Raw genomic sequence first — 27,220 nt, 5'->3', positions numbered from 1 at the left:
AGCAGGATCAGTCTCACCTGGCGACGTATCTGGTCCAGCATGCATTAATTCTTCAAGACTCCGTCGGAACTGATCGACACAGTAAAACCTCATGCATTCGCCGTGAATACAGTATTACGTATTGCTGTCATTCTTTTAAAGTTGCGTACCTGTCCACTTCAACCAGAAAGGGCCTTGGCGGGCGTTCAGTTGGCTCAAAGATCGAACGTCCCAGACTTCTGAGGCGTGGTGCCAACGACCACACCCCGAAAGACGTGCATCTCGGTGTGGTGGAGGCAGGTTTTAACAACTTTTTATCCGAGAAATTCTCTGTTCTCCTAATAAAACAGCTAAAAGAAATAAAGATAGGGGTTTTTTTCGAGAAGCTATGCTACAGCCTTCAAAAATGCAGGAAAAAAGTGATGGACGTCATGGAACAAGCAAGTTGCCTTCAACTGTTCCGGCTCGATTAAAATCGTTCAACTCGGATTCGCAAGGTGCGTCCTCGTCTGCTTTTCGCTCCGAGACGATCGGTCTCGGACGAAAAGTTGGTTGGACCAGGCGTCAGCCAAGTCCACACCGAGCAGACCTTTGGCCTCGCTGCCACAGCCAGTCGTTCAATGAAGACACCATCTACAGTAGATATATCTGCACCCGTCAAGTGATTCGCTTCGATTCCCTTGACGTATACTTCGAAGTACATGTATCAATGTTCGTCGCCTCGATCCAATTGACATGCGAGTCTTTGCTTACTGCTGTCTCAAATCGCATCCCACTGCGGCGTCAAGCTGCTCGCCATGACGACGCCACACAATGCGCGACGAGGGAGCACCGGCGAGTCGTGAAGCCAAGCACTTCGAGCCAAAAAGGCCAACACGCAGCAGCAGCTGCTGCAACTCGAAAAAAGGCGACGCACTGCCATGGCATAGAAACTGGAAGCAATGGCTCTGTCAAGGCTATAGTCGACCGCAAAAATTCCAAACGCTACATGAACGGCACAGCAAAGAGACCATTGAAACGTCCGCCCATGACAGCCTTGATGTTCATGAGGAAAGCGAGAACACCGCAAAACGCACCTGGCGGTGGTACCTTGAAAAACCATTCGATGCGAATATGTCACCAGCCCAATACAGTTGTGACGAGAGATAGTGAGGTTTCAAACAGCACTTGTATAGGAACTATAATACGTCATAGCATGCTGGAAGGCCGACGAACGCCGAGACATAGTTGATAACGTCGCGTCGTAACGTCAGACGAGTCGAATAAGATGCACATCGCTACTGTATCGGCACTTTAGCAAAATGTATGGTCACCCGGTCATGTATGGCGTCGGTTGTGCAACTTGTAAGACGCTTGAGTCAAATGACAGCGCTACGCTAGCGCTCGTGTTCGCCAACTACGTAAATTTTCACAGGGTACTGCGAGTTCCCGGACGTTACGGATCAGCAGCAGCAGCTTCAGCTTCCCTTCTCGGTGGTATGTGGATGGTAGGTCAATATTTTCTTCCGTGTACTTACTAGCAATGCCGCCAGTGGCAGCCGCACCTCTGCGAGACCAAAGGCGGTGTTGAAGTCGCTTCCTCGATAGCAGACGCGCTGGTTGTCTGCACAGTCAGAAACGAGGCCGTTAACCTCTTTGAGCAGAAGCGCCACGGGTGAGAAAATGACCAACGGGGCCTTTCACAGGCGCGCCGATGAGCGCTGGCCGCCATTGAGCCCCAATCCATTCACTCTATCACGGAGGAGCGGCGGCCGTGGGATCGTAAGCCTCGTCTTCTCTCAGCAGCAGCATCGCACCTCGCAGCGGCGGCAGTGGTCTCTTCACTTGAGAACTGAGCTCGAGAGCGACACGTCTCGCGACGACGTCTCTAAAGGCTTGGGCTCCTCCACCGAACAGGCCATCACCTGCCTCTTACGTCCACCTAACCGAGGACGTCATTGGCTCAGCCCAATGGCCGCACGGTCTCCTCTACAGCAGCGGTCTTCTGAGTCGTCGATCACGGACCGCACGCGCACGTCGTCCGGGTCTGGATCCACCCGCGTAACACTCACGCGACGTCTGACAAAGCAAGTCTATGTGGGCGCCATGGAGGTGCCGCCCGACGCCGTGGGCATCGACAAACCGGCCCCCGGCCAGCTCACAGTCGCGGTTAAAGTGCGGGCGCTCACGCTCGACTCGGACCGCAACGGCGGCGGCGGGTTGCGCACATGGCAGGAATGGCGTACAGTTCAGAGACTGCTGGCCCTCGAGCGTGAGGCCGACAATTACGTGCTGCGTGCGTCGTCCGCACTCAGCAGGAACAGAAGCAACACCGTCGGGCGCAGCGTCTTGGACGGTCGACGTCACATTGTCCGCTACTATACCACGAGCGTGGAGAGCGAATCGTTCCGCCTTATTATGGAACACTGTCCAGGCGGCGACCTGCTCTCTCAATTGATAAGTAGGGGGGCTCTGGGGCCACAGCCGTCGCAACGGGTCTCGCAACAGGAGGCGCGTCGCTGGGTGCTGCAGCTCGCACGCGGTCTACGGTACCTGCACGCGAGCGGCATCGCCCACCGGGACTTGTGTCCCGAGAATATTCTCATTAGTAGGACGGGCGACGTCAAGATCTGCAACTTCGGTGCTAGCACCACCCGAGCAGCAGAACTCTCGCGCGACCGCGTGGCCGGCAACCTGCACTACACAGCCCCCGAAGCCGTGAGCGGCACCTGGTACGACCCCGTGCGTGCCGACGTCTGGTCGCTGGGTGCGGTTTTCTTCGTCCTGTTGACGGGGTCGCCGTTACTGCGACTCCCGTTCCCGGAGTGCCGCGGTTTCGAGCTCGTTAAGACTGTCGGGTGTCGGGGCGTGCTCAAGCTGTGGAATATGGACCAGCTCTTCTCAGCCGCGACGATGGATCTTCTGGCTAAAATGCTCACGGTGGATCCAGCCAAGCGACTGGGAAGCATGAGGGAAGTATTGGAGCATCCAGCGATGCTGGCCACAGCTCATACAGAGCGTAGTCTCATTGCTGTGTGACAGTGAAGGAAGAGGGCGAAGAGAAGAAGATGAAGCATTTATCTAGAAGTGGGAGAATTTTAACAGCGCGGCACCGACCAATTGATAAGCGCGTGCCGGCAAATTGCAAGTAACAAGTGAAAAAAAATTATGTTATATGTCAATGAATAATAAAGCTGAATTCAAGACATTCGCGGCCATTATCAGTGTCAGGTGTACAGTAGCTATTCGTTCTCTTCGTTAGACGTCAGGACAATCAGATGCGGCGTGTTTAACGTGTTTAGCATGCACATGTAGCAGCGTTGAGTTGAGTTAAACTGCTGCATAGACTATTTATTATCCATGTTTTCTCGACTCCTTACTATCGACAAACTATCCTTTTCGCTTCAACAACGCCGGAAAAGCTGGCTTCGCGATGTGTTGCGTCGCGCCAGTTGAATGGATCCATGTTGAAAGCAAATCTGCTACTAAATGTCATGCTGGCACCGCATCGCCGCTGTCTGTCCAAGATAAAATGCTGGAGAGAGAAGCACGGCCACGATAAGCTCACCGACTCTTCCCGCTCTTGCAGGCAGCACTGCGTGCATGTACCTGGTCATCAATGCCAGTCTCATCTCACACTTGCTATGCTTACGGCCTGAATGAACGCAAATGGCTGATTGCGTCCAAGGACGTCAATTACTAAACGGATTCGCTGACGGTGACGAACCAGTTTGTCCACCTGCAGGCGTGTCCTTGCTGCTCTGCGTCTGGAGAAATCCAGACGCAGCGCTTGTCCAGCGAAGCATCAAGGCTTTCCAGCAGAGAGATTGTCGTCGCATCTGATGCGCTGACAGTTTGTGCTGTCGAAATTCGACGCCTCGATGCGACGGGCTCACCAACAAGCGAACACGACAAGGCGAGCGCGTTATGAGCAACACCAGGGACCGAAGTCCTTTTCCAACGCTGGATAGGTACATCGATTAAGCAGCACGACACTACAGTAACAATGGATCGTCGCCAACCACGTCACTTTAAAGTTAAGTTACATTGTTGCGTACAATACTTCGCGCATAGTCTTGATCATCACTTTCCCCCAGTCGCCGATTCCACCTTCCAGTTCTTGTTGAGCGAGCGGTGGAATAAAGAACTCTGGCCGGTGGATCTTTAGGTAACCTGCACGACGCATAGTGACCACTATTTCGTCGTCACCACCGTATTCACCAGTCGATTGTTTCTTCTGTTTGCTCGCTGTCATCACTACGCCACCTGAAATGTCCTTGCGAATGTGTCTGGATGACTGGTACGGGTAGAGCTCGTCTTCATCCACAGAGTCCGAAGCCACAATGGCACACGGTTCGCCACCAAACTGGGGGTGTCCGTTTTCAAAGAACTGCACGAACACGATCGTGTTCGTCTCCGTCGTGATCCCATTGCTGTCGGTCGCTATGATACGCGAATTGTACGCTGAACCTTCCATCATGTCGTAGTCTTCTCGCACCGCAACGTGGCCTAGTCGCTCGGAGATACTGATTTCCATATTGGTCAAATAAAACCAAATAGCCTCGAACACTTGCTTGAGTGATCGGACGCCTGGAAAATGCACCACGGTACTCCCCAGACAGCAGGTATCTCCGTTGTCAGTCTGGAACACCTTGCTCGTGTCTTTCCCTTGTCCTTCAGGCGTGTGGCTGCCGCACGCCATCACGTAGTCGTACGCATTCTTCAGCTTCTCCGCCCGAATGGCCTTAAGCACAGCTCTACGCTCGTTCTTGTCTTTCACAAGACAAATACGGGTGCACAAAGGATTCGAATACTGCGCTCTCTGCTCCATCCAAAATAGTGTTGGTTAGCGCACGGTTTCGAAGTAAACATTGAATGCTACGATCAGCTCACCACGCATTCCGTCATGAGCGATTGCGCGGCAGCAATCCTCAACCCCTGTTGTTTGGCAGAGTCCGCCAGCGCCTTCGACTTGGCTTTGGATTGTTGAAGTCCCGGGTCTGCAGCTAAGGCTGATCCCGCCGGCATCCCGCGAGTCTTGAGCACTGCCACTTGAGCTTGTAGCTGCAGCAATTCGTCCTTTAAATTCTTCCCCTCTTCCTGTTATAGCAGCAGAAACGTCAGTTAGACACGAAGGGCATCAACCATGTACAGACTCAAATGCTTACGCGACTAACCTTTCGCACGAGGTACGAGGGCTTGCGTTTTTTAACGCCCAGATATTCGCAGGGCTCAGTTAACTCGTCAGGTGGAGGCGAATACGCAGAAACGCTGTGGCAGTGAGAGCTACGGTGTGGTAAGGCCATTATTTTCAAATGAGTGATCGCCGGAGTTCTTGAAAAATGGAGCGTCACCATTTGGCGATGAATTTAAGGAGTGATAGGAGTGAGTTGTGAGAGCATCATCAAAAGGAGGAATTACCATAAATCAGTGAAAAACACCGAGATATGTCAAAAGGATTGTGATTATTGCCTTGCATTTCCATGCCTGTGAACATTTAGTAATCCCAATCTTTCATATTTTGTAAAGGTGTGAATATTACTGCAGCGGGCGACGAATTTTAGTAATGAAACGGATATTTCTGTCAAAGAGTACGTGGATACTATTTTACTGTCAAAACCCAACTGGGATTAACACAAGAGCATTTGCAGATAAAACGTTAAAATTCTAGTATACGACACTTCCACCTTGCGTGCTACTGTCATGGGCTGGCTCCTGTCGGGTATGTAAAGTGCAATTATAGGTACTACAGGTGCCTCACCAAAACCGATATGCCGTTTGCTTGACACCAAAGCCTATTTCTGATTTTCATCTACTACTATAGTACTCAGCGTTTATGCCACAGCGCAGATGATGCGTTAGATTATATCCAAGTGCTTTTTGCTTCTATCACTGGTAGAGCATAAATGGAACTACGCAAACGTGGACAAATCGAGGGTTCTTTTGGAGGCGATAGTGATAGTCTATCACCTTCAAGACCCTCGGTATTTGCATGTCCGTGTAGTTCCATATGTGGTTTTACTGCTGCTTTCAAGGCCATTGCCTCCTACTTCCAGGGAATTGAATGGCAGCTAATGACTAAATGTAGTGATCAAAGAGCCAAGGTTGCTTGCTACAAGCAGGAAATCGAACTACGAGGCAGTTAAATCGTACAGTAATTCGGACGCATACCTACAGAAGTTCGAACGATACACCGGTGAGTTAACGCAGTTGCCATAGTAACTGTTTAATGAACTTGTGATTTAGTTTTAGAGCAAGAAGTGTAATTTTATGAGGCACGAACTGATGATATTAATACTCCAGGGCACATTAGTACTACAAACAAGCACTGACGTCAGTACTTCTCAAGTTTCAATTCGTTTTGACATATCTCAGTGCTTTTCACTGAATTATGGTAATTTCTCTTATCAAAAGTGAGTGACCACATGTGTCAATCGCTGACGTGATTGGTATAGTAACTGCAAGTGAAAGGCAAAACAAGAGCCGGTAAGAAGATGATCGTGGCGTGGGATCACCTAATCTGCTGCATATAGTTTAATCACGTTCGGGCATAGAGGACTTCTCTCATACTATGCGATAGGGGCAAAGCCATGATCAGGGCTATGACTCATAGCCCTGATCATGGCTTTGCCCCTATCGCCAATTCCTGCTTCCAGTTCTTGTTGAGCAAGTAGGGAAACTGGGAATTCTGGATGACGCAGTTTCAAGAAGCCTGTGCGGCGACTAACTTGGTGTTGCCAGTGCTGGCTGTCATCACGATCCCACCCGAAATGTTTTTGGGTACTTTGCGTACACGTTCAGACGAGTTCTACGGATACAACTCGTCCTCGTCGGCGCAGTCCGAAGCCACAATCGCATATGGTTCTCCACCAAATTTCGGATCGCCCTCTTCGAAGAACTGCGCGAACACGATGGTACTCCGTCATGATCCCATTGCTATCGCTTGACAAGATGCGCGCGTTGTACTCTATGCCATCGATCATATCGTAGTCTTCCCGCACAGTAATGTGACCCAGTCGCTCCGAGATACTGATCTCCATGTTCGTTAGATAAAACCAAAGAGCCTCAAACACTTGTCGCAGTGATTCCACGCCTGGGAAATGAACCACAGTGCTTCTCAAAGAGGAAATGTCGCCGTTGTCCGTCTCGAAGAACTCTCTTGACATTTGTCCTTGGCCCTCAGAGACGTGTCTGCTACAGGTCGTCACGTAGTCGTAGGCATTACGCAACTTCTCGAATAGCTAGCAGCGTCGCTCTCCGCTCTCCCCAGTCCTTTTTTGGGCATATTCGAGTACACAATGGGTTTGGTTCAGCAATAGCAGTCAGTAACCAGCGTTGGAAATCTATTTTTCTTTCTTACCATGCACTCTGTCATGCGCGATTGAGCTGCTGCAACGCTCAATCTCTGCTGCTTCGCAGCATCAAGCAGTATCTTGGACTTAGGTTTGGCTTGTTGCAATTCTGGATCAGTAGCTAGTGTTGTGCCAGCAGGCAATCCCTGCCACAAAACGGAGTTTTTGACGCCGCACCTTTCGGACGAGATACGTGTACTTACGCTTCTTAATCACGGGGGAGTCACTGCTCTCAGTGGGGTCGTCGGAAGTTTATCCGGGAGCGATCGAGGTATCTCGTAAACAGGTATTCGGTGCTGACGTGATCGACGGAAGTCTACGAATGAATTTCTACTTGCTAGGACCAGTTGGTTCGTGTACAAGATTGGCAGCAATCATTCCTCCGGCTTGCCAAACGAAGTGATCAGCAATTGTTATTATGGCCGTGATAAACTGCCGTTAACTAAGGCACCACCTTAGGACCGTGCGTAGAGAATTTCACGCATGGCCTTGATCATGACTGTGCCCCAGTCTGCGATCCCAGCTTCGAGCTCTTGCTGCGCTAACGGGGGTACTGGGAACTCAGAGCGATGCAGTTTCAAAAAGCCTGTGCGTCGCATGGTGACGACCATTTCGTCGCCTCCGTCGGATGCTCCACTGTCCGCGGTCATGACAATTGCGCCCGAAATGTCCTTGCGAATGTATTCCGATGGCCGGTACGGATACCGCTCGTCCTCGTCGACGCAGTCGGAGGCCACAACGACGCACGACTCGCCGGCATAGCGACGATCGTGCTCTTGGATCAGCTGCATGAATACAACTGTGTTTGACTCGGTGGAGATGCCATTGCTATCACTGGACACGATGCGTGCGTTGTACGCTGACCCCTCGACCATGTCGTAGTCTTCTCTCACTGTGATGTGGCCGAGTCTCTCGGAGATGCTGATCTCCATGTTGGTCAAGTAGAAGCACAGAGCTTCAAAGACCTGCTCCAATGACTGGACGCCTGGGAACTTTACCACAGTGTTCCCCACGAAGCAAATGTCGCCTTCATCGGTCTCATATTGTTCGTTAGAGTTTTGACTATCAGCTGCGAAGTGACTGCGGGCCATGACGTAGTCGTACGCTGTTGTGAGCTTGTCCTCCCGGATGGCCATGAGAGTCGCTCTACGCTCGCCCCAGTTCGTTTTGAGGCGGATACGTGAGTGCAATGGATGTGAGTATTGCGTTCTCTGTTTATTAATGTAGAGGCGTCAGTACAGCAGTCAGTGGTCAAGAGTATGACAACGTACCGTGCATTCCATAGCCAAAGATTGCGCTGCAGCGACACCCAACTGTTGGTTCTTGATAGTGTTGGTCAGCACCTTCCACTTAGCTGTTGACTGCCGTAGTAATGGGTCTGCTGCAATGGCTGCACCCGTGGGCATTCCTTTGGTCTTGAGCACAGCCACTTGGGCCTGCAGCTCCAGGATTTCGTCCTTCAAAGCTCGTTTTTCTTCCTGGTAATAGACACATGAGCCTATGAATCAAGTATAAGACAAAGGGCAGAGGCGCACCTTGCGCACGAGATACGTGGGCTTGCGCTTCTTGGCCGTAGACACTGGTGATCGGCAAGAAGTTGAGACGTCCGACATGTTGAAAAGTAACAATTCGGTGAATTCACAGATCTCCTCGTATTAACCGCCAAGTAATCGTGATAATATTATAGAGGCAATCGATCTTGTACTAAGTAAAGAATTATTTCTTGTGTAGAGAAGCGTGGAGCTATAAATTATAAAAGGGTATAACAACAACAACAACAAACTTTAGTTTCCGTGGTATGTCGAGTTGTACGCTCAGGCTGATTGATTATCTCAAGTTCTGGCATACAGCACTTCTCGCATTGTCTTGATCATCACTTTACCCCAGTCGGCAATTCCATCTTCCACTTCTTGTTGTGCAAATGGGGACAACGGGAATTGCGGGTAATGCAGTTTGAGTATACCTGAGCGCCGCATGACGACTTCAACTCCGCTTTCTGCCAACTGACTGTCCTGTTGTCTGCTAACAGTCAGTACTATCGCACCCGAAATGTCTTTGCGAATGCGTTCTGCCCCATTATACGGATGCAACTCGTCCTCATCGACACAACCTGAAACCACCACAGCACAAGGTTCCCCTCCAAACCTCGCGTCGCCTTTTGCAAAGAGCTGCGTGAATACGACCGTGTTTGACTCGGTACTGACGCCGTTCTCGTCGCTTGAAATGATACGGCAATTGAACGCCGATCCCTCGATCACGTCGTAGTCTTCTCTTACTGTAATGTGGCCCAGTCGCTCCGAGATACTGATCTCCATGTAGTTTAAGTAGAAGCAGAGAGCGTCGAAAACCTGCTCTAACGACTCCACGCCTGGGAAATGAATCACAGTGTTGCTAGTGCAGCAAACGTCGCCGTCGTCGGTCTCAAACTTCTCCTGTGATTCTTGATCGCTGCTGTTGGCAATGCATTGATTGCGTGCCATGGCATAAGTGTATGCGGTTTGCAGCTTTGCCTGTCGTATGGCCACGAGCGTCGCTCTCCTCTCGCTCCAGTCCTTCTTTAGACAGATCCGTGACCACAGAGGATGAGAGTGTTGCGTTCTCTAGGCCAATAAACAGTCAGCTACCCAGTCTGTACATTTTACTACAGCATCCTCACCGTGCACTCGAGCATAAGTGACTGAGCTGCAGCAACGCCAAGCTGCTGGTTCCTCCCAAATTCACACAGCGCGTTCGACTCCCCAGCGACTTGCTGCATTGATGACACAGCCATCGGTATCCGCTGCATCTGCAGTGTTGCAACCTCAGCCTCCAGCTTCACTACTTCATCTCGCAAAGCCTTCTCCTCTTCCTTGCGGACTAAGTACGTGGGCTTGCGCTTCTTGGCTGCAGGCGACTGGCTGCTCTCAGTGGGGGCGTCGAACGGCGTTGGGGTATGTTGCATTGGTGATTGTGAAAAGTGTCTACAGTAAGGAATTTTGACTTGCGTAAACTAAGGTACAATCATTCCTTGATGCTTGTCAAAATAAAAATAATTGAGCTGAAATGAAGGTCTATTGTGTTTTTATTTCTTGAGAATGGCATTGCGATCAACTAGAGCAAGCGTCTGCAGCAGGTTACAAATTGAGACGCAGCGTCTTGCCCACGTGATTCCGACGTGGCTGCTTGGTCACCGTGATGTGAACGGGGTGGAATGGCTTCTTTCCGGTGGTGGAAGGGAGGCTGGTGCCGGATTGGGCGATCTTGTCGTGACTAGCAGCGTTGCCCTTCTGCAGATGAGCATGCTGGTGTGCAGCTGTCGACTCGCTGTGGTTGGAGCAATCCATACAGCGGCAGTGCGACGTGCAGGCGATGCCGTTCTGGAAGCACTCGCAGTATTTCTTCAAACACTTGGACTTCTTACAGCGACACCCACGCATCACGACCGCGCTAGATTTCTATCAGATAGAAACGGCATTAGAAACCCCAGGAATCAATAAGATCACGAGATATTGTAGCTGTACCTGCGGCAGGAGGTGAAGGAAGCCCGTGGTGTTGGTATCTTGAGGAAGCGACGTGAAGGAGAAGGCGCGAGGATCATTGGCTAAATAGTTCTGGATGGCTTCCACACGCTCGGTCTGGTTATTGCGTCCGTTCTTGCAGTCGTCACAGGCGCATCCTGCGTGGCAAAAGCCTCTGGAACTGAAGCACATGCAGTACATTTTGAGGCAACCGGTTTTGCATCCGCAGCTCGTGGACGAGGACACGCTGGACGCTTGGATCTGCTGTGCGTGCCGTAGCAGTAAACGCTGTCGTTTCTTCTCCTTTGCCTGCTCTGGCTCGTGATCAAACCGCGCTGAGATCTGCTGCGAGTTTGTCGAGCAGGTTGCTGGCAATTTAGTGTCATTGGCACGTGTGTTGATTCTAGAGTCGTCCAGGCTAGTCCTGGACTTTGTTACGGAGATTCCTGTCTTGATCTTTTTGTTCTGTGGCAAATGGAACATGTTGGCTGCCTCTAGGTCTGTGAGACACACAGGCAGCGAGGAATTGGAGCCGTAGCGCTTCTCCAACAGCGCCAGCATCATGTCCATCCAGGCCAAATTCTCGCTCTCTTGTTCGTCTGACTGGCCCTCGGAGAGGGTTGGCGTCTTCGCCTCGTTGGCTGCTGCAGTCGCTGGGCGTTTGTGGCCTGTTATCAGGCCCTCAGTGGCGTTATTTGTCTTTGTAAAGGTCTGTTTTGAGGTGGCCGCCTGCCTGCGCACTTTCTTGGCTTCTACTGGGTCTGTAGGTGCGTGTGAGGGCGCATTCGACGGCGGACGTCTTGTTGGGTTTAATGTCGGTCGAGGGCGGTTGCTGTCGATGCTGTGGAGTGCGCGGCGGAGAGTTCGAGCGCTTGTGTCATGCGCATTGGAGCTTTTCGCTTCCGGCGCTTTGATGGCCGATCTTGACGCCGATACGAGTGACTTGGTGGAGATTTTCGCATCGACAGGATCCTGGTTTTCTTGCGCTTCAGATGAGGCCAGGGCGTGAGCCCCTCGAGCTGTGAGGGCCGAGCGTCGGTCCATGATCTACGCAATACGGCGGAGCTCGGGAACTGATCCACTCACCAGCTTTGGCGCGGCAGACAAATTCAAACTTCCACTTGCCGCGAAAGCGAAGCGCCTTCGGATTGGCGGAAAAATGGAGATTGTTGTTTTTTTCGCTAATCAGAGCGCGTCTCAATAGTGATAGTTGATTAGCTGAAAAAGAAGAACGCGTTTCCAACATGTGATATGTGATTGGCTAAAATCGATTTAAACCAGTATTTTGGAAAGACCGGTAGAAAGCGGTATTCAAATACTTTGTGTCCTAGAACGGTTCTAAGCCCAACCTATATAACTGCTCTTACTTGGCGTATCCGTACAGTGTCGTCTCTCATGCGGCCGCGGAGCCGCGCAGACGTAGCCGCTTCCACGTATTCTCACGCACGGCGTTCTGCAGCAGGTCGTAGATCTGGTTGCAACCCTCAGTGGCCGCCTCCATGAGGCTCTCGACCAGCTCCAGCGGCAGCTTGCACTCCATTTGCAACAGGTTCAACTTCTGCGTGCGCGGATTCAGCGCGATGATCATCTGAGGTGCGCGCGCCACCTCCTCCGCGTAGTTCAGATCTACCAGCCACAACAGAAACCTATTAGTACATAACATAAATCCAGCACAGTCCATCAATCCAACGCACCGCAGAGCATAGTCTGTTGCAAGTATCCGGCCGAGGAGGCCACGACAAAGTCGTTGAGCGCAATGCCGGCGTCAATGAGCGCCAGTGTAATGGCGTTGATACTGGCTGGGAGCTCCCCGCCGTCGGCGTGCAGCACCTGAACAAAAATGTCGATCTGAGATCGCGGATACAGCTGCGTTTGGATGCAGGCCTCAAAAATCTGCTTGACAGCCAGCGACATCTCGAGCTTCTTGCGGTCGCCGCTGCGCTGAGGCTTGCGCTCCGACGTGGCGAAGGCAGCCTGTGTGAATTCGCAGTTGACCGTGGCACGCGGCTGCGTGTTGCTGGCAGCGTTGCCCGATCCGGTACCAACGGCTGCTGCACCGCTGTTCACGGAGCCTGCAGCGGCCGTACGCAGCTCGCGGGGTCCGTAGACCACCGCCACCACTTTGGTGTTACCCTGTTCGTAGTACGAAGAACCGTCCACGCGCGAGAAGAGCCCGAAGCGCGTGCGGATACGGCGCACCTCCTCGCTGCGGCGACCGTCCACGCGCAGACCTGCGACGGAGATGAACTCACCGCTGGCGTTGCCGCCCAGCACGCTCGCATTGCCTGCCTTCGCCGCCATGATCTTGCCGTTGAATTGGCTGGTGTCTGGATTACCTCTACCGGTTGATGACGGTATACCGGTTCTTATTCTCAGAACTATATGTGACGTGTGAGAATCTGAGCCGTGTGATGTGCTATCTGATTCTTCCGGATAATGAGATCCTTTGGCGATTCATCATTGCCTCTCCTCTATGGAGGGCTACAGCGCCCATCGTAATGTAAGCTTATACATGTATTAGCCGTAACTTTGCGGTGGTCGCACTTTCGCGTTGCTACTTTGTACGTTGATTATCTGAAGAGAATACTGGCGTAAATATTTCGGTTAGATTGTCGGGAAACGTCGCAATGGATCCTCGTATCATCAAGCGACTTCTCGGTGGTAGGAATGGAAGCGATATCTACCTCACCGACAACGAGCGAAGCGTCTCACCAACGTGGACATTCACCACCTGTCGGTCTGCAAATGGAGAAGGGAGAGCTGTCGGAAGATGTTTGGTCAGAACATGGATCGGGCTTTGGGATACCGACGGGAACTTTGGAGCTGTTGGAAGTGACCAGAAGAGAATGGAGACGTTCAATGGAGCTTCCATTGCCTCCACCGTTGCCAGAAGACGCACCTATTCTCCACGAGTTTTCACGGCCTTGGAGAGCTTTACGTCTTCCTATCCCCTCTACCCCAACTGAAAAGACCAGTAGGCTTTGTGATTCTGACGCAGTGGATCGAAACTAAATCGCTGTTCTGTAAATGACCAAAAGGTTCGTTGATGAGGAGCTACGAGCCTCAATATACGCCAAGTGAACCGACATTTGCGTCGGAAGTTCGCATGTCGTCCTTCCTGGAGCCTCGCGTGGCAGTGCCGGAAGCGCAAGCTTTTCTGATAACGCCACGTATTCGCTTTACCCTTGGCACAGTCAGTTCACTCTTGAGTCGTAGCTCTTCTTCTAATGTTCACTTACTCTCGGACTTGATTTGTAGATTGAGCCTCTTGTATGCAGGTTGGTTTTGTACGACATGTCGCTAGGCTGTCGAGCAACAGAGGAGTTTTGCTTTCGGATACCCGGTCCAATGCTGAACAAGGCAGATTGCACGATCCCCCCTGCAGCGTTAATGTATGTGCTACCAACACTGCAGATGCAGAATTTGTACTTGGTTCTCAAAGTGAGCAAAGTATTGGCTGGTGACGGGGACATTGCGGCCGCACCATACTGCACTCCTGACAAGTTTGCTTCGACGTCGGAGCAGCAAAAGTTGGTTGAGAAGGCGGTGGACTGTGGACTACGTCTAGGTCGATACCAGCAGCCATTTGCATGGGGAACGATACCATTAAGTAAGGGCATCAAACGATCCATGACTCTCTTCAGACAGCGAGGTTGCATACCCGAGGAGCAGCGTATTTCCCTGATTTCAGACGCCATTCGAGGCATTCTAAAGTGAGTTCTTCTCTGACTCCACGTTTGATACGAGTCTCACCCTGGTTGCTTTTTCTCTTTACCGTAGAGACAAGGTGATTCCTGCTTCGTGTGAGTTCGATGTTGATGATATTTCAGCTGAGGAACTAGCCGACGCAAAGTTTAAGAACCCAGAAATCTCGTCATCTTCACGGCCACGATTGAAAATCGCAGATCCCTTTACCATCAAACATCCTTCTGAGAGCGATGTCTCTGAGCAACATGGGGACAAAGGTATTCATTGTCGTGAGGTTCAGCCGTTTTGCACTTCGTCCCTGGTTCCAAAATTTGGATCAGTGGGGTCAGGTCCGGTTGCTGTCTCGTACGTCAACACACTGTACGTCTACCCGCTTCAGATCGAGAAGTGCCAATATCGTAACGTTGCTATTCGAGTCCAGTTGCTGCAAAGAGAAGTCGATGCTGTTCGTGGTGTGGAGGAGTCGGCAGAAGCAGTTCTTCAAGCCGTGTATCGAGCGAATAATCAGGTTGAACGCTCAGCTTTCGCGCCTGTAGGATATCACCAGAAGAACCCGCAGTTCGACGATGAGATCAAGATCTGCCTTCCAGAATGCTTGACAAGGGACCACCACCTCCTCTTCACATTTTATCACGTTCACTGCAAGAAACTGCAGCCCAATCAGCCGCAACAAGAAGTTGTAGGGTATGCAGTAATGCCGATTCTCGGTAAAGATGGCACTATCTTGCAAGACGGCAAATACACTGCGAACGTGACTCCTGCTCCAGCGTCTTCCAAACCGTTGGCGACTGGAGGCGGTATATCGCTATCTCCGGGCTATGTCGCTGCTGCACGAGTGGCCCCACTGGACAACAACAAGACCGTGTTCAGCTGCCGTGGTCGTGTAGTGTCCTCGATACACAGCCAAGACAGCGCGGTGGCAGCATTTCTAAGTCCATTCCATGGCAGTCCGAGGCCCGACGCTGTCGACAAAGAAGACGCCATCGTCAACCGTTTAATGGCTCTCAACCAGAGTAGTGCACTCAATGTCCGCTACTTTTTCTTCATGATCGCCAAGTTCGTACTCGGATATTTACGCCATGGCACATCAATTGTGCGATGGTCTGCATTCCGCACGCTTCTTGGTATCATGGAGAAGGCCAGTTGGAATCCGCGAGGATCGTTGAAAGTCCACGAGATGAACCGAGTACTCCATGATTTCGTCCACATTGTCTTCGACGAGAAGTGTATCGACAACCCCAGCAAGTCCCAGTCTCCTGCTAAATCTCCAACTAAAAGTGAGCGCAAGTCTGTCTTTGGTGCGCTGCTCGAAACGTGGCTGAACGTGCTGAATAACAAGGCTTCAATCGAAGAAAATGCCGACACGAAGCGGATGTCTCTGACGTATTCGAACGTCCTTCTCCAGCTCATCTTGAAATCGATGGCGATGAACTTGCTGGATCAGTGTGACACTTCAAGTGGTGACACTGCACATTCGCTACCGATGACGTTAGCCAAGAATGATGAGATGATGCTTGAACGCGTGTTGGATCAACTTATCGCGTGTGCGGGTGACACGACCAATGGGCTGCTGCTCCAGAAGGAAGTGAATCGCAGTGTGGCGTACTTCTGTCGTGGAGTGTTCCTCGTGGTGAATAATGTCTTCCCTGCGCGTGTGATCGATCGGTACGTCAAGTGGATTGACGTTCAGGGAGATGCCAACAGTCTCCGCCATATCTGGTTCCCTTTTCTTCATATCTTGGTGGACTTCGAGTTCTTCCCCACTGTGAATGGAGCTGCGGAAACTAACTCAGTGAAAACACGAGCGTGGCTCGCCAAAGCTGTCTCGGAGAAACTCTTGCTCATTATTGACACCCAAAAAGAGCAGAAAATCAGAGTCGATGCAGTGCGATTACTGCGCAGGATGTTCGCAGCACAGGCGTACAATTCTCGCTTCCAAAGCTCAGAGCATCAAGAGAGAATCGCTCTCCTGTATTATCCATTGTTTCGCAATCTAGCTCAGTTCACGACACCAGGAAAACTGCTGTCAGGCAATGTTCCTGGTTTGCTAGGTGAAGCCAAATCCGTTCTTGATCTCCAGAAAGAGACGATGGCTTGTGTAGGTCACCTCCTGTGCAGCGTGTCAAACGCACAGCTACCGTATTTCTTTCGACCACTCGCAGGAGAATCGACTCAAGGACATGAAACGCAATTGGACTTCACTGATCAGCTTGCTTTCTATCACCGCGTGGTTGGACAGGTAACTCATTATAGCCATCCTTGGCAATGTTCTACCCCATCTGACGCCTCAATCCCTTTATGCAACAGAAATTCCCACAAGCTGTCGAAACGCTGGTAGCACTCGATGACAACAGCGAGAACCTCTGTGATGGTTCCAGCGAAATAATGGCACAGCAGTCGCTGTATGACGAAGCAAGGGTTCACGCCAGTCTGGGGTTGATTCAGCGCATGCTCGATATCTTTCTGGTTACGGAGTCGTCAAAAACTACTGGGGTGGAACTTTGGCACCAACTTCTCTCGCCGGACTTGGGTGCATCTGAAAGCGAAACAGGGCTGTCTCTGTTGGAGCATCACCTCGCGCACCGCCGCAGCATTCATCGTCGAACAGGGGGAATGGAATCACCAGTCATGTTGTCGCCGAAGTCTAATTCAGCTGAGTTTTTCAGCGATACATCCCAGACTGCGACGGACGGGGGGACAACACACAGATCACTTCCACGAAACTGGAGCAAGCAGTACGCGGGTCAGCAGCGGCGAAGTGTTCCTAATGCTGGTATTGACGAGAAAGTAGCGTACACGCCATCAGTTCAGAAGCTGGAAGAAGTCGCTAGTGGGCAGCATGCGGAAGAAATTGCCGCTCTTCAACAAGTGGTAGCAATTACCGCACTACGTGTAATCGAGACTGTTGTAGACCAATATGAGGTCGTGATTCGTTTGATCGAAGTGGCCCGCACACCTCGTCTCGGTGCACCAGAGCGTCACGACAATTCATCACTGAATGGTGTCTCCATAAACCAAGCTTTCGTTCTTCTCGGCTACATCACGGAATTGTTGTTTCAATTGCTGCAACAAGCAAGCAGTATCAGCGGTTTAGCTGGTGAGATGGAACAGGAGACGACAACTGAAGAGGACCAGAAGGTCGACGATCCCCTCGACAATAGTGTAGATGGCACAAAACCGTGCTTCGTTAGCACCTTACTGCAGCACTTGCAGGCGTTCGTGTGGCGCTTCTCTGCGGCGTTGTTTGCTGCCCGTATCCCTGGACTCCCACTAGCTCATGACCAATGTCGGATCCAGTTGATTATATCAATTGCAGCCACAGCAAAGAAGTCCAGTGTGCGATGTCATGCCGCCATGCTGCTGAGCCAGTTACTGGCGGTGTGCTACGAGCAGACTGGGAGTTTTCTTCTAGTCAAGGCACCAGTCCTCAGAGTGTTCACCGCGGCATTTTTCCCGACAACAAGTAAACCACCACTTTTGAAGCTCTCCAGTACCTCCTTAAGAGATCTTCTGGATGAAATGCGGGCGTTCGCGACAGTATCGCGAGATAGAGTCTTGTCTCTTCCGTCAAGCTTCCACATCCAGTTCATCGAGCTGCTCAACGATCTCACCACGAAGGTTCACGCGTATGAACGCTGGCACAGCGCATTCGAAGATCCCACTGGCGCGTACGACTTTGAAGAGATTGAAGAAGGAATCGATCGAGTCCTTGAAGACATTTCCCCGTATTGGCTGCTAATGGAGAAGCTTGTCTGGTTGAACGCCTTGATGCGTCTTCACTTGCGTCGAGACAGGTTTGCTGAGGCAGTTTGCTGCAAGCTCGCAGCCGTCGAATGTGTACAGCGAGCAGGTCTTGGAGACGATTCGTCAAATATCTTGTACTTCGGTCGAGTTCAGCAGTGGATCATACGTGAGCTGTTCGTAGCTCGTGGCTACGCTGAGCGAGCAGACTGGATCGAAAAGGAATTGTCGATTTGTGAACTTCTGTTGGGGTGCTTGAAACAGCAGCGGCGATTCAAGGAATACCAGGAGATGCTCCGATGTGTTGATGTGTTGGTCGGACGCCTTGCAGAGAGACAGGAGAGCAATGGAGGTCAGCAAAACAGCTCGGCCTTTTCTTTCTACCGGGTACGCTACGCTGGCGGGTGCGTGCCAGCTTTGATCTCCAAGGACGAGTTCATCTACAAACGGAGTAAGTTTGTGTCACTCGGTGAGTTCGTAGGCGAGATGAAAACGATGCTTCGTGCCAAATACCCACAGTGTGAGCGGGTAGACGTCGTTCCAGAGCCAAAGCCACTGACTGGAGGTGATAGCAACCCCAACGTCATTTTCCTCCGAGTTACGACAGTAGAGGAAGCACTTCAGATCGATTTATCGCGACTGAAGGCGACGCAACCGCGGAGTTCCGACTGGCGAGTGGCGTTCAAGTTCGCGGTTCCTTTCACACGTGACAGCGCTTCGTCGTACGGCAAAACGTCTGAGCAGATGAAGCGCATCACGTTCTTGTCAGTAGAGCAAACGTTTCCGTGTCGATTGAATCGACAACTAGTACGATTGCGTCATGAAGAAGTACGTTGCCCCATCGAGAACTCCGTGGACGACATTCAGAAACGCTGTGCTCTACTTCGAGCCGAGATCAACAAGGAGAATGTGGGCAAGACGGACTTGAAGACCTTGACGCTAGTGCTGAAAGGCAGTGTGGACACACATGTGCACGGCGGCATTCCGGAAGTCCTCGACTCGTTCCTCGCCGGTGATCCAGCACAACTCGTTGACGCTGAAGGCCGATACATGAGCAGCCACGACAGTTTGCAGAAACGCCACGAACTCGCCAATTTACTCGTGGAATTTGCTCAGCTCTGCTGGCAGTGTCTGCTCATCAGTCGAGAGGCGTTCCGTCGCTCCAGCCAGCCCAGTCAGCACGTGTCTGCATCTCCCACTGCCTTCCACCCTCAATTGCTCCCGCACCACTTTGCTCTCCATCAACATGACGCAGTAAACGACAATTTCCTGCCTCCGCTGCCAGACACCAACCTTCTCTTGAGCAGGCCTGTCATCGACTCCCAACCTCTAGAGACTGAGTCATCTCCTGCTCTTCTCGTCGAAGTCTCTCCTCTACAAACCGAATTCGAACGCAGCTTCGCGTCGCTTGTGGACCAACTCAAGTCCAAAATCCCCTTCACCTACAAGAACGCAACAAAACTCTCTCGTCTCCGATTCAGTCTCCCCAGTTCTTCTCCAGCCCCAGTAGCTCCTCTTCCTGACAACACTCATTAATCAGTACACACAAAAATAAAGAGAACACCACCTGTTCTTGACTTGTTAGTGTCCCTTAAGTCTATCTGGGTCTACTTGCCACCACCAAGCAACATCTCCTTCGCCTGGTTGATCTTGGTAGCCAGGAACGTGGAGCCGCCCGTGTCCGGGTGGTTCAGGATAAGCAGCTTGCGGTGCGCGTTGCGGATTCGCTCCTCTGACGCGCTCTCACGCACGCCAAGAATGAGTGCGGCCTCGCGTCGCGTCATTTTCTCCTCGAATGGGCCATCGTAGAAGTTACGGTACTTCCAAGAGCTCACCTTCTCGCTCTTAGGGCGGTTCTTGTAGGCTTCCCATACCTGCAGCACGTACTTGGCGCTCAATGCGGCTCCAGCGACGCCCAGACCTGCGATGAGAACCGAGTTTTCGCGCTGCGGAGACGCGTGGAAGGCGCGCAGAGCCAGCGACTGCGTCGGGAGAGGCGCGTTCTGGCGGTCACGGGAGCTGGAAGCGCCTACAGGCAGCTGCCATGTCTGCACAGAGCGAGAGGAGCGCGCGAGTCGTCGGACGAGGGCCATGATGAATGCGGGCAGCGCGTTGACTTTTAACTTGTGTGGCCGCAATATGATGGGGAAAGGTCGAACTTAGTGGAGGGTATGAAGACACACCATACGTACGTCATTTAGGAGTGTTGGTCACAACTTCAACTTCAACTTCCGTGGATATTTGCTGTCCTAGCTAGCGGCGAGTAGCAACTGGAAGCACGGTTGGAAGTGCTTGGAGCGACGGAACTTGGGCAGCGTGTCTCGCTCCAACATCTTGGTGATCGATCGTTGGGCTGGTACGAACAACGTGCGCGTGGGGTTGTCCAGGTTGCTCTCGATCACTCGGATCAGCGTGCTATCAAGATTCACCTGGAGCTTGGCTCGTCCACAAATGTACTTTCGATAGATTTTCTGAGCCCGAAGTTTCAGATAACTGCGGTGAGGGATGTCCTTGAACTCGTTGCAGTCCATCCAGAAGTAAATACTCTCCGTGCAGAAGCTGCAAGCATGAAAAACAGTGATACAGTTAAAGATAAGAAGAGTGTTCTCGTATGCAGCGCACGTACATTTCTTCAGAAAAGAAGAGGAACATCGCACGGGTCTCCGGATTCTCAAGGATCATCGTTACAGTCACATCAGCTTCAGTTAGTGCACCATCTGACGCTTTGTCTTCCGCATCTCCACGTCCAGCTTCGGTCGGGGTTTGGATAGAGGTTCGTTTCACAACAGCGATTGTCCTGTTTGAAGCCCCGCCCATTGTTGCTAGTCGTGCTTCTCGTAGTTGCTGAGGAGTGATACGGATGCCGTGGTAGATCTCGCTTTGCTGAAATTTAGGAAATAATGTGGTGGCGAAGAAGTTGAAAATCTGCTCCTGAGCCTTATTAAACATGGCTGGACTGGGGCTAGCTAAGCTGTTTTGCAAGTCGGTATGAATTGCTGCTGAAGCGAAATACACAAACTCGCGAGATTGTGGATCGCAGAACCGATTGAACAGTTTCCTTGCTTGTCGAGCGAGGTAGTCTGACGTTGGGAACTGCTGGAACGTGGCGATCTCGAAGAAGAAATACAGCTCGTTTGCACACTGCTCACGTTCCAAGAACCGTCGAAAGTATTTGCGAAGTAGTTCCAGCTCCAAGAATTCACGTAGAGATAGTTTAGAGACGTCGATGAAGCCAGCGTTACTAGAATTGTTGGCCGTTTGTTCCTCTCCGTCGTGTGAAATTCCTGGACGTGGCGACGCAGGTGATGCAGCGATCTGATCCAGCATTGCCTGATACAATGGACTATTGCGGAACTTGGGCAAGTCCCGTGTTTCCCACTGTCGAAGAACAAGACGCTGAGCATCCGAGAAAGTAGCTTCCGTCGGGGTTGCCAACTTCCAGAGGATATCTCGTCGAGTCTCTACTGGCAGCTCCAGCTCCAACCTCGCCCCACGACGAATGTACTTGTCAAATATCCGTCGTGCACGCATCTGAATGTACTGCTGCTGACTATGAGGAAGACGTTGGAACTCGCACACCTCCTTGTAGAAGAGCAAAGTGTTCTCGTCCCCTTGTTCTCGTAGAAAATCTCGAAAGGAGTGCACACCCGCACCTTCCAGGATCTCCGCAAGACCGATCGATGCTGGCTTCGTGGCAACTCCGGTTGTTCCTCCACTACCTGTTGCTACAGCAGCTACAGGCAGCGTAGGAATACCGTCTTCAACGGACGGACCTTGCAGTTCTGGGACTTCGTCTTCAACAATGCGACTCGGTTTCCTATTAGCGTGCTTATTCTGCTTCTGAGCTTCCGATTGATACGACAAATAGGCTACCGAGCGATAAAAAGCATCGAGATGTGACTGAACCAACTCGGCGCTGCAGAGTAGAACAGCATCACTGAAGATATCTGCACCTAGCGGATACTCAACAAGACGCTCCAGTAATCGGTCTTTGACGGCTGTTCCTAGACACACCTCTGCCTTCGATCCGAAGCGCACGTATTTGTTGAAAATCTTATGTGCTTGTCGAACACAAAAGTCCTGATGTGACTCCACTGAGAGAGACTCGGCACTTCGAACATCCACGGACTTCTCCATAAACGAAGTAGAAGGCGCGTGTTTCAACATGTTGACCAGGTCTTCAAACGCTAAGGCGTCGATGATAAAGAGCAGATTTTCAACGGAATTTCGAGCTGCCAGGTACTCGCGAAACATCCGACAAAGTGCAGGCGTCGAGAGAATATGGTGCAAGTGGGCCCGCCGGTCTCCATTTGTGACGCCGCCACCTGCCACTCGTTTGGCTAGTTGTGCCAGGACATTCCGCATAGATGCGCTCTGAGTGGCGTGTGAGTAGCCTAACGGACCAGGCTCTCGTACATATTCGTCGAAGTTTGCTGTGATCACATCAAGCACGTCAAGTAGCAGCATCTTAAACATCAATAGAGCATTCTCTGCGTTCCTGTCAGCTAGATATTGAGCCAAAACTTCTCTCTCGGACGGACACACCATAGGCAGTAAACGTGTTGCTCCCTTCGCGACATACACATCATAGAGATCATCAATAAGCCCCATTTGAAAGGAAGAAACGCCCCCCTTTGCAGTCGAACTAGGGATCTTCAGCAAGTCGCTGATCTCCAACCAAAACAATACGCAATTCTCACGATAATCTACCGTTCTGGCATGAGATTTCATTGTACCAACTTCGATATCATCATCAACGATGTGGAGATTATCCATGTGAGCTGCTGCTCGTAGATATTTGAAGAATCCAACTCTCGCGCGTTCATCTCGTAGCAGAACATCAATTCCGATTGTTACAGGTTTGTGCAACTTCCTTCGCTTACCTGTCCGTGCTGTCATGAGTCGGTTTTCACTGTGCGCTTGGCGTAGAGTGGACTTAAGCACCCGGTCTGGCGTTGTTGACAATGTCGAAGCTCCAATTATTGTACCAGTTTGACTTTTCAAGGTAGACATTTCTGCGGCTGAATACGCGCGTTCGAGCCTTCTAGGCGAAGACATGGGGGTTCTTTGAGGGACTTGAAGGGGTTTCGTAGTTTGTTCTCGTTCTGATACTGTACTTCTCGGCTCTTGGTTATTTGGACTGGGAAGCGGAGCCACTACATTCGTAGGCGAACTTGCACCGCTCGGTAGAGTGGACTGCGTCGGGGAGCTCTCTGGGACAACATTGCTGGCATTATTGGCCCCAACCAGACACTTGCTGAGGCATTTGCCCATAGTCCACGCACAAAGAGGTCGTTGTAGAGTTTGGAGCTCAAGTCCAGACTTGTTGAACGAATTGTTGAACGCTTAGCTTGATGATGAAACTTTCCTTTTGCTTGAAATAGCTGTATTCATCTGTCAAACCTGAACAAACACCCTAAGTTCAGACGAAAACGAACACTGCATCAGTTCACGGTAAGAGTTTAGCTAGGATTTCATGTAGAGAGTGGCTACACCGTCAAACCGAAGACTGTCTTTGGCAAAGTTTTCAAGACTCGCACGAAAATTTTGAGTCTCGAAGAAATGAAGCGACTGTGTTGACTGAAAGAGGTCAGACGGTCGTTCGGGGCTTCAACGCATCAGGAATCACTCGGGAGTGTGCGCTGGAAGCGCGAAAAGTATCGAATTATCTTCAGCTAATCAATCGAAGAACTCCTGCACCGCACCGAAACGGTCCAACTTGTGTGGATCTCACCTCAGCTTGCAAATGACGAACTTTGTCGCAGTGAATCGGTCAGCAAGCAGCCGTATGTGTTCGTGTTGTACCAGAGAAATCAGCATTCCGCGCGGTTGGGCTCGGAAGATACATTCCTGATGGACAGCACAAGACACATCGTCCACTTTACTTAAGTACTCACTTTGCAATACACCGCGAGTAGTATCCGACCACCATATCTCGCATCCATCCCCATGATCTCGGATCTTCTTTTCCGTGTGCGTCGCCAGCTCAGCCCAGCCATGTATGGTGAAGTCGTCGAGTGCGAACTTCCCGACCACGATGATCCTGTTGCAGCCAAGTGCATTTCGCTTGCAAGAGCAGCCGACGCTCGAGCTCGAGTTCAAGGCACAAGAGAGATCGACAACCCGTTCCAAGAGCAACGCGTGGCCGCACTGCTAGCGGCCAACGGTGGCCACCGCAACGTGGTGCAGCCCTACTATCACTTTATCCGCGATCAGACATTGTACCTCGTCAGCGAGCTGTGTGGAGATGGAGATCTTCATTCCCTCGTAGCTGCGAAAGTCGACGCATCGACATTCCTGACCAAGCAAGAGGTGCTATCGCACATGCACCAAGTACTGCAAGGTGTCTACTATCTACACACGGTGCTGGGTATCGCCCATCGAGATTTGTCTTTGGAGAACGTATTGTTGAGTCGAGGTGTGTGCAAGATCACGGATTTCGGGCTCTCTACAGACGCTCGGATCATTTGCGATAGTGGCCAAGTTGGTAAGGAATACTACATGGCACCGGAGATCGTGGCAGGCGAGCGGTATGACCCCGCTCTGGCCGACGTGTGGTCGCTAGGGATCATGTGGTTTATCATGCTCACAGGTTCCCCGCTGCTGCCTCTCGCCTCGCCCTCCATGAAGGGCTTCAAGGCCGTAGCTGAGCATGGCGTAGGTGCCGTTATCGTGTCATGGGGCCATTCAAAGCGCATCTCGACCAGCACCATCTCGCTGCTGGAAAAGATGCTCCAGATCGATCCGCATAGACGAATTTCGCTGGGCCAAGTGCTAACCGATCCCGTGTTTGCCAAGCTGAAGGAGTAAAGCTTACGATACAAAGTCGACTCGAAATCGAGCAGTGGTCCTGAAATGTGAAACTTGAATCCACTCTACGAGTTAACGTTAAATCATAGTGAATTTAGCACTGTAAAGGGACAATTACCTCATCGAAAGATAAAGGTTATTTGAGGATAAGCGTTTTTGTGGGCATGCATCCATACTGTCGGATTTGATGCAGCTTGAAGTTGTGCCAAGGAGCCAATCACAAGTCTCCCAAGCACGTCGCTGCTTGGACTGCTGTTGGTGTGCTGGTGTTGGCATCTCTTCAAGCTCAGCCTGATGTGCTGCAACCGGTGTGAGCACTTCAACCGCTTCGTCCTCACTTTCCAATTTGCAGCCTCAATTCCTTCGCCATGCTGAGCAAAGTGTTGATCCGAACGCAGCGTCAAGTGGCCAGGACGGCCGCGAACGGAGCTCGTCGATGGGGAAGCAGCGTGGCCAGCGCCAGTGACTCGATGCTGGCTTCTCCCATGCCGCTGACGGTGCTAACTGAGGAGGAGGAAATGTTCAAGGACTCGGTGGCTCGCTTCGCTGCAGACGTGATCCAACCGAGTGTCCGCAGCATGGACGAAGCGGGCGAGATGACGCCTGAAGTTATTCAAGGCCTCTTTGACAATGGGCTACTGTCAGTAGAGATCCCGATGGAATACGGGGGAGTGGGGGCGTCATTCATGAGCTTGATCTTGACAATCGAAGAGTTGTCTCGCGTAGATGCGAGTGTTGGTCTGCTGTGCGACTTGCAGAACACAGTGGTGAGCAACGTGTTCCTCCGTTATGGCACAGAGGAGCAACGTCAGGAATATCTCCCACGTCTGTCTACGAACACAGTGGGCAGCTTCTGCTTGACGGAGGCTGAGTCTGGCAGTGACGCTTTCGCGCTCAAGACGCGAGCCGACGTCTCTGCTGACGGGAGTTACTACACGCTGAATGGCGAGAAGATGTGGATCTCCAACGTCGAACACGCCGACGTGTTCCTCGTGATGGCCAATGTGGATCCGTCCTTGGGCTACAAGGGCATCACCTGCTTTATTGTCGAGCGTGGCACGCCTGGTCTGTCATTTGGACCGCCGGAAAAGAAACTCGGACTCAACGCGTCGTCCACCTGCTCCGTCATCCTCGAGGATGTCAAGATTCCCAAGGAGAAGGTACTGGGCAAGGTTGGCCAGGGTTACGCTATTGCTATCGGCCAGCTGAATGAAGGTCGCATTGGCATTGCAGCGCAACAACTGGGTATTGCGGAGGGAGCTTACCGCCACGCGATGCCCTACCTCTTCGAACGCAAACAGTTCGGCCGAGCCATCGGCGACTTCCAATCCATGCAGCACCAATACGCAGAGCTGGCAGTGGAGCTCGCAAGCGCACGACTGCTCGTCTACAACGCCGCTCGACTCAAGGACGCTGGTCACGAGTTCGTCAAGGCCTCCTGCATGGCGAAGCTGCACGCGTCGCGCGTGGCAGAGCGAACTTCTTCCAAGTGCATTGAGCTGTTGGGCGGTGTAGGTTTCTCCAAGCAACTGATGGCTGAGAAATTCTACAGAGACTGCAAGGTCGGCACCATCTACGGCGGCACGAGCAACGTCCAGCTCAGCACAATAGCCCGATTGATCAAGAAGGAACTTGTCTGAAGCGGTCTTATGTGTGAACTATAGTGTTGGTTGATCCGATTTTCTAAACAGGAAACAAATGCGATGATTTTACTACTTACTAGTATCATGATACGTCATTAAAGTATCCGCACAGCATTTGCCTTACTCGACTATGGTGGAGAATAAGGGGTGGGCTAGCACTTGGTCCAGGCGAATGCGTCGACGTGGGTCGGTTTGTAGCATCTTCTCGAGCACTGAGATGGTATCTCTCGAGATTCGATCCGAGTGACCCCACACGTCAATGACAGCACCAACGCCATGACGTTCCACTGCAGTGAAAGCCTTTTCTGAAGGCGACGCCAACGATACGAGCGGTGAGCCCGTCAACATGATGAACCACATTATCCCCAGTGACCACACGTCGGCCAGAGCAGGGTTCTATCGCTCACCAGCGACTACTTCGGGTGCCATGTAGAAATCCTTCCCCACTTGGCCACCTTCACACACCTTCCGAGCATCCGTGGAGAGCCCGAAATCCGTAATTTTGCACACG

At 51.6% G+C, this 27,220-nt stretch overlaps 14 protein-coding genes across 21 annotated transcripts; 4 read left to right on the top strand and 10 right to left on the bottom strand.

The window, feature by feature from the left end:
* Positions 1–274: 274 nt before the first annotated feature.
* PPTG_21986 (hypothetical protein) lies at positions 275–2,854 on the bottom strand. The gene has a single exon (XM_008901154.1). The coding sequence runs from the start codon at positions 1,079–1,081 to the stop codon at positions 740–742; it is 342 nt and encodes a 113-aa protein (XP_008899402.1). The 5' UTR covers positions 1,082–2,854; the 3' UTR covers positions 275–739.
* PPTG_06950 (CAMK/CAMKL protein kinase) lies at positions 1,330–3,176 on the top strand. Its single transcript, XM_008901009.1, has one exon. It carries the CDS (start codon positions 1,642–1,644, stop codon positions 2,995–2,997), a length of 1,356 nt encoding a protein of 451 aa, XP_008899257.1. The 5' UTR covers positions 1,330–1,641; the 3' UTR covers positions 2,998–3,176.
* Positions 3,177–3,649: 473 nt separating this feature from the next.
* On the bottom strand, positions 3,650–5,321 carry PPTG_06949. Of its 2 annotated transcripts, XM_008901007.1 has the most exons (3): positions 5,136–5,321; positions 4,852–5,058; positions 3,650–4,780 (listed from the first exon to the last, which is right to left on the bottom strand). In XM_008901007.1, exons 1-3 carry the CDS (start codon positions 5,313–5,315, stop codon positions 4,001–4,003), a joined length of 1,167 nt encoding a protein of 388 aa, XP_008899255.1. In that variant the 5' UTR covers positions 5,316–5,321; the 3' UTR covers positions 3,650–4,000. The 2 variants fall into 2 exon arrangements, with proteins under 2 accessions (XP_008899255.1, XP_008899256.1); XM_008901008.1 differs by lacking the exon at positions 5,136–5,321 and having other exon boundaries at positions 4,852–5,103.
* Positions 5,322–6,603: 1,282 nt separating this feature from the next.
* Positions 6,604–7,212, bottom strand: PPTG_06948 (hypothetical protein). The gene has a single exon (XM_008901006.1). It carries the CDS (start codon positions 7,122–7,124, stop codon positions 6,756–6,758), a length of 369 nt encoding a protein of 122 aa, XP_008899254.1. The 5' UTR covers positions 7,125–7,212; the 3' UTR covers positions 6,604–6,755.
* Positions 7,203–8,952, bottom strand: PPTG_06947. 2 transcript variants are annotated; one of them, XM_008901005.1, is made up of 4 exons: positions 8,846–8,952; positions 8,582–8,788; positions 7,319–8,521; positions 7,203–7,230 (listed from the first exon to the last, which is right to left on the bottom strand). In XM_008901005.1, exons 1-3 carry the CDS (start codon positions 8,921–8,923, stop codon positions 7,766–7,768), a joined length of 1,041 nt encoding a protein of 346 aa, XP_008899253.1. In that variant the 5' UTR covers positions 8,924–8,952; the 3' UTR covers positions 7,203–7,230; positions 7,319–7,765. The 2 variants fall into 2 exon arrangements, with proteins under 2 accessions (XP_008899253.1, XP_008899252.1); XM_008901004.1 differs by lacking the exon at positions 7,203–7,230 and having other exon boundaries at positions 7,262–8,521.
* On the bottom strand, positions 8,942–10,280 carry PPTG_06946 (hypothetical protein). Its single transcript, XM_008901003.1, has 2 exons — positions 9,967–10,280; positions 8,942–9,910 (listed from the first exon to the last, which is right to left on the bottom strand). Exons 1-2 carry the CDS (start codon positions 10,249–10,251, stop codon positions 9,143–9,145), a joined length of 1,053 nt encoding a protein of 350 aa, XP_008899251.1. The 5' UTR covers positions 10,252–10,280; the 3' UTR covers positions 8,942–9,142.
* A 62-nt stretch (positions 10,281–10,342) lies between these two features.
* Positions 10,343–11,909, bottom strand: PPTG_06945 (hypothetical protein). The gene is made up of 2 exons (XM_008901002.1): positions 10,811–11,909; positions 10,343–10,744 (listed from the first exon to the last, which is right to left on the bottom strand). Exons 1-2 carry the CDS (start codon positions 11,849–11,851, stop codon positions 10,424–10,426), a joined length of 1,362 nt encoding a protein of 453 aa, XP_008899250.1. The 5' UTR covers positions 11,852–11,909; the 3' UTR covers positions 10,343–10,423.
* Positions 11,910–12,062: 153 nt separating this feature from the next.
* PPTG_06944 (hypothetical protein) lies at positions 12,063–13,173 on the bottom strand. The gene is made up of 2 exons (XM_008901001.1): positions 12,502–13,173; positions 12,063–12,433 (listed from the first exon to the last, which is right to left on the bottom strand). Exons 1-2 carry the CDS (start codon positions 13,106–13,108, stop codon positions 12,201–12,203), a joined length of 840 nt encoding a protein of 279 aa, XP_008899249.1. The 5' UTR covers positions 13,109–13,173; the 3' UTR covers positions 12,063–12,200.
* PPTG_06943 (hypothetical protein) lies at positions 12,734–19,827 on the top strand. Of its 6 annotated transcripts, none has more exons than XM_008901000.1 (6): positions 13,067–13,307; positions 13,416–13,781; positions 13,846–14,000; positions 14,066–14,520; positions 14,588–16,754; positions 16,823–19,827. In XM_008901000.1, the coding sequence occupies exons 2-6, from the start codon at positions 13,475–13,477 to the stop codon at positions 19,790–19,792; spliced, it is 6,054 nt and encodes a 2,017-aa protein (XP_008899248.1). In that variant the 5' UTR covers positions 13,067–13,307; positions 13,416–13,474; the 3' UTR covers positions 19,793–19,827. The 6 variants fall into 6 exon arrangements, with proteins under 6 accessions (XP_008899247.1, XP_008899246.1, XP_008899248.1 ...); XM_008900995.1 differs by having other exon boundaries at positions 13,390–13,781; XM_008900999.1 differs by having other exon boundaries at positions 12,734–13,307; positions 13,846–14,520.
* A 36-nt stretch (positions 19,828–19,863) lies between these two features.
* Positions 19,864–20,349, bottom strand: PPTG_06942 (hypothetical protein; the record flags this gene model as incomplete). The annotated part of the gene is made up of 1 exon (XM_008900994.1): positions 19,864–20,349. The coding sequence occupies one exon, from the start codon at positions 20,347–20,349 to the stop codon at positions 19,864–19,866; it is 486 nt and encodes a 161-aa protein (XP_008899242.1).
* A 156-nt stretch (positions 20,350–20,505) lies between these two features.
* Positions 20,506–23,530, bottom strand: PPTG_06941 (hypothetical protein; the record flags this gene model as incomplete). Its single annotated transcript, XM_008900993.1, has 2 exons — positions 20,506–20,815; positions 20,883–23,530. 2 exons carry the CDS (start codon positions 23,528–23,530, stop codon positions 20,506–20,508), a joined length of 2,958 nt encoding a protein of 985 aa, XP_008899241.1.
* A 521-nt stretch (positions 23,531–24,051) lies between these two features.
* On the top strand, positions 24,052–25,215 carry PPTG_06940 (serine/threonine protein kinase). The gene has a single exon (XM_008900992.1). The coding sequence runs from the start codon at positions 24,206–24,208 to the stop codon at positions 25,064–25,066; it is 861 nt and encodes a 286-aa protein (XP_008899240.1). The 5' UTR covers positions 24,052–24,205; the 3' UTR covers positions 25,067–25,215.
* A 138-nt stretch (positions 25,216–25,353) lies between these two features.
* On the top strand, positions 25,354–26,803 carry PPTG_06939 (hypothetical protein). Its single transcript, XM_008900991.1, has one exon. It carries the CDS (start codon positions 25,435–25,437, stop codon positions 26,704–26,706), a length of 1,272 nt encoding a protein of 423 aa, XP_008899239.1. The 5' UTR covers positions 25,354–25,434; the 3' UTR covers positions 26,707–26,803.
* Positions 26,804–26,829: 26 nt separating this feature from the next.
* PPTG_06938 (hypothetical protein) lies at positions 26,830–27,057 on the bottom strand (the record flags this gene model as incomplete). The annotated part of the gene is made up of 1 exon (XM_008900990.1): positions 26,830–27,057. The coding sequence occupies one exon, from the start codon at positions 27,055–27,057 to the stop codon at positions 26,830–26,832; it is 228 nt and encodes a 75-aa protein (XP_008899238.1).
* Between the last annotated feature and the right edge of the window lie 163 nt (positions 27,058–27,220).

Source organism: Phytophthora parasitica, assembly GCF_000247585.1.
Source record: "Phytophthora parasitica INRA-310 unplaced genomic scaffold supercont2.10, whole genome shotgun sequence".
NCBI classification, from domain to species: domain Eukaryota; phylum Oomycota; class Peronosporomycetes; order Peronosporales; family Peronosporaceae; genus Phytophthora; species Phytophthora nicotianae.
This window is presented reverse-complemented; position numbering and strand designations above follow the sequence as displayed.

Coding starts and splice junctions, on each gene's coding strand:
- PPTG_06944 (XM_008901001.1), bottom strand. CDS start 13,108: ATGGCGGCGAAGGCAGGCAATGCGAGCGTGCTGGGCGGCAACGCCAGC. Junction 12,434..12,501: donor GCAACAGACTATGCTCTGCG/GTGCGTTGGATT, acceptor TGTGGCTGGTAG/ATCTGAACTACGCGGAGGAG.
- PPTG_06946 (XM_008901003.1), bottom strand. CDS start 10,251: ATGCAACATACCCCAACGCCGTTCGACGCCCCCACTGAGAGCAGCCAG. Junction 9,911..9,966: donor CACTTATGCTCGAGTGCACG/GTGAGGATGCTG, acceptor TTATTGGCCTAG/AGAACGCAACACTCTCATCC.
- PPTG_06945 (XM_008901002.1), bottom strand. CDS start 11,851: ATGGACCGACGCTCGGCCCTCACAGCTCGAGGGGCTCACGCCCTGGCC. Junction 10,745..10,810: donor TCCTTCACCTCCTGCCGCAG/GTACAGCTACAA, acceptor TCTATCTGATAG/AAATCTAGCGCGGTCGTGAT.
- PPTG_06943 (XM_008901000.1), top strand. CDS start 13,475: ATGGAAGCGATATCTACCTCACCGACAACGAGCGAAGCGTCTCACCAA. Junction 14,521..14,587: donor GCCATTCGAGGCATTCTAAA/GTGAGTTCTTCT, acceptor TCTTTACCGTAG/AGACAAGGTGATTCCTGCTT. Junction 16,755..16,822: donor ATCACCGCGTGGTTGGACAG/GTAACTCATTAT, acceptor TTTATGCAACAG/AAATTCCCACAAGCTGTCGA.
- PPTG_06947 (XM_008901005.1), bottom strand. CDS start 8,923: ATGTCGGACGTCTCAACTTCTTGCCGATCACCAGTGTCTACGGCCAAG. Junction 8,789..8,845: donor CCACGTATCTCGTGCGCAAG/GTGCGCCTCTGC, acceptor GTCTATTACCAG/GAAGAAAAACGAGCTTTGAA. Junction 8,522..8,581: donor CTTTGGCTATGGAATGCACG/GTACGTTGTCAT, acceptor ATTAATAAACAG/AGAACGCAATACTCACATCC.
- PPTG_06950 (XM_008901009.1), top strand. CDS start 1,642: ATGACCAACGGGGCCTTTCACAGGCGCGCCGATGAGCGCTGGCCGCCA.
- PPTG_06939 (XM_008900991.1), top strand. CDS start 25,435: ATGCTGAGCAAAGTGTTGATCCGAACGCAGCGTCAAGTGGCCAGGACG.
- PPTG_06949 (XM_008901007.1), bottom strand. CDS start 5,315: ATGGTGACGCTCCATTTTTCAAGAACTCCGGCGATCACTCATTTGAAA. Junction 5,059..5,135: donor CCTCGTACCTCGTGCGAAAG/GTTAGTCGCGTA, acceptor CTGCTATAACAG/GAAGAGGGGAAGAATTTAAA. Junction 4,781..4,851: donor CGCTCATGACGGAATGCGTG/GTGAGCTGATCG, acceptor TGGATGGAGCAG/AGAGCGCAGTATTCGAATCC.
- PPTG_06948 (XM_008901006.1), bottom strand. CDS start 7,124: ATGTCAAGAGAGTTCTTCGAGACGGACAACGGCGACATTTCCTCTTTG.
- PPTG_06940 (XM_008900992.1), top strand. CDS start 24,206: ATGATCTCGGATCTTCTTTTCCGTGTGCGTCGCCAGCTCAGCCCAGCC.
- PPTG_21986 (XM_008901154.1), bottom strand. CDS start 1,081: ATGGTTTTTCAAGGTACCACCGCCAGGTGCGTTTTGCGGTGTTCTCGC.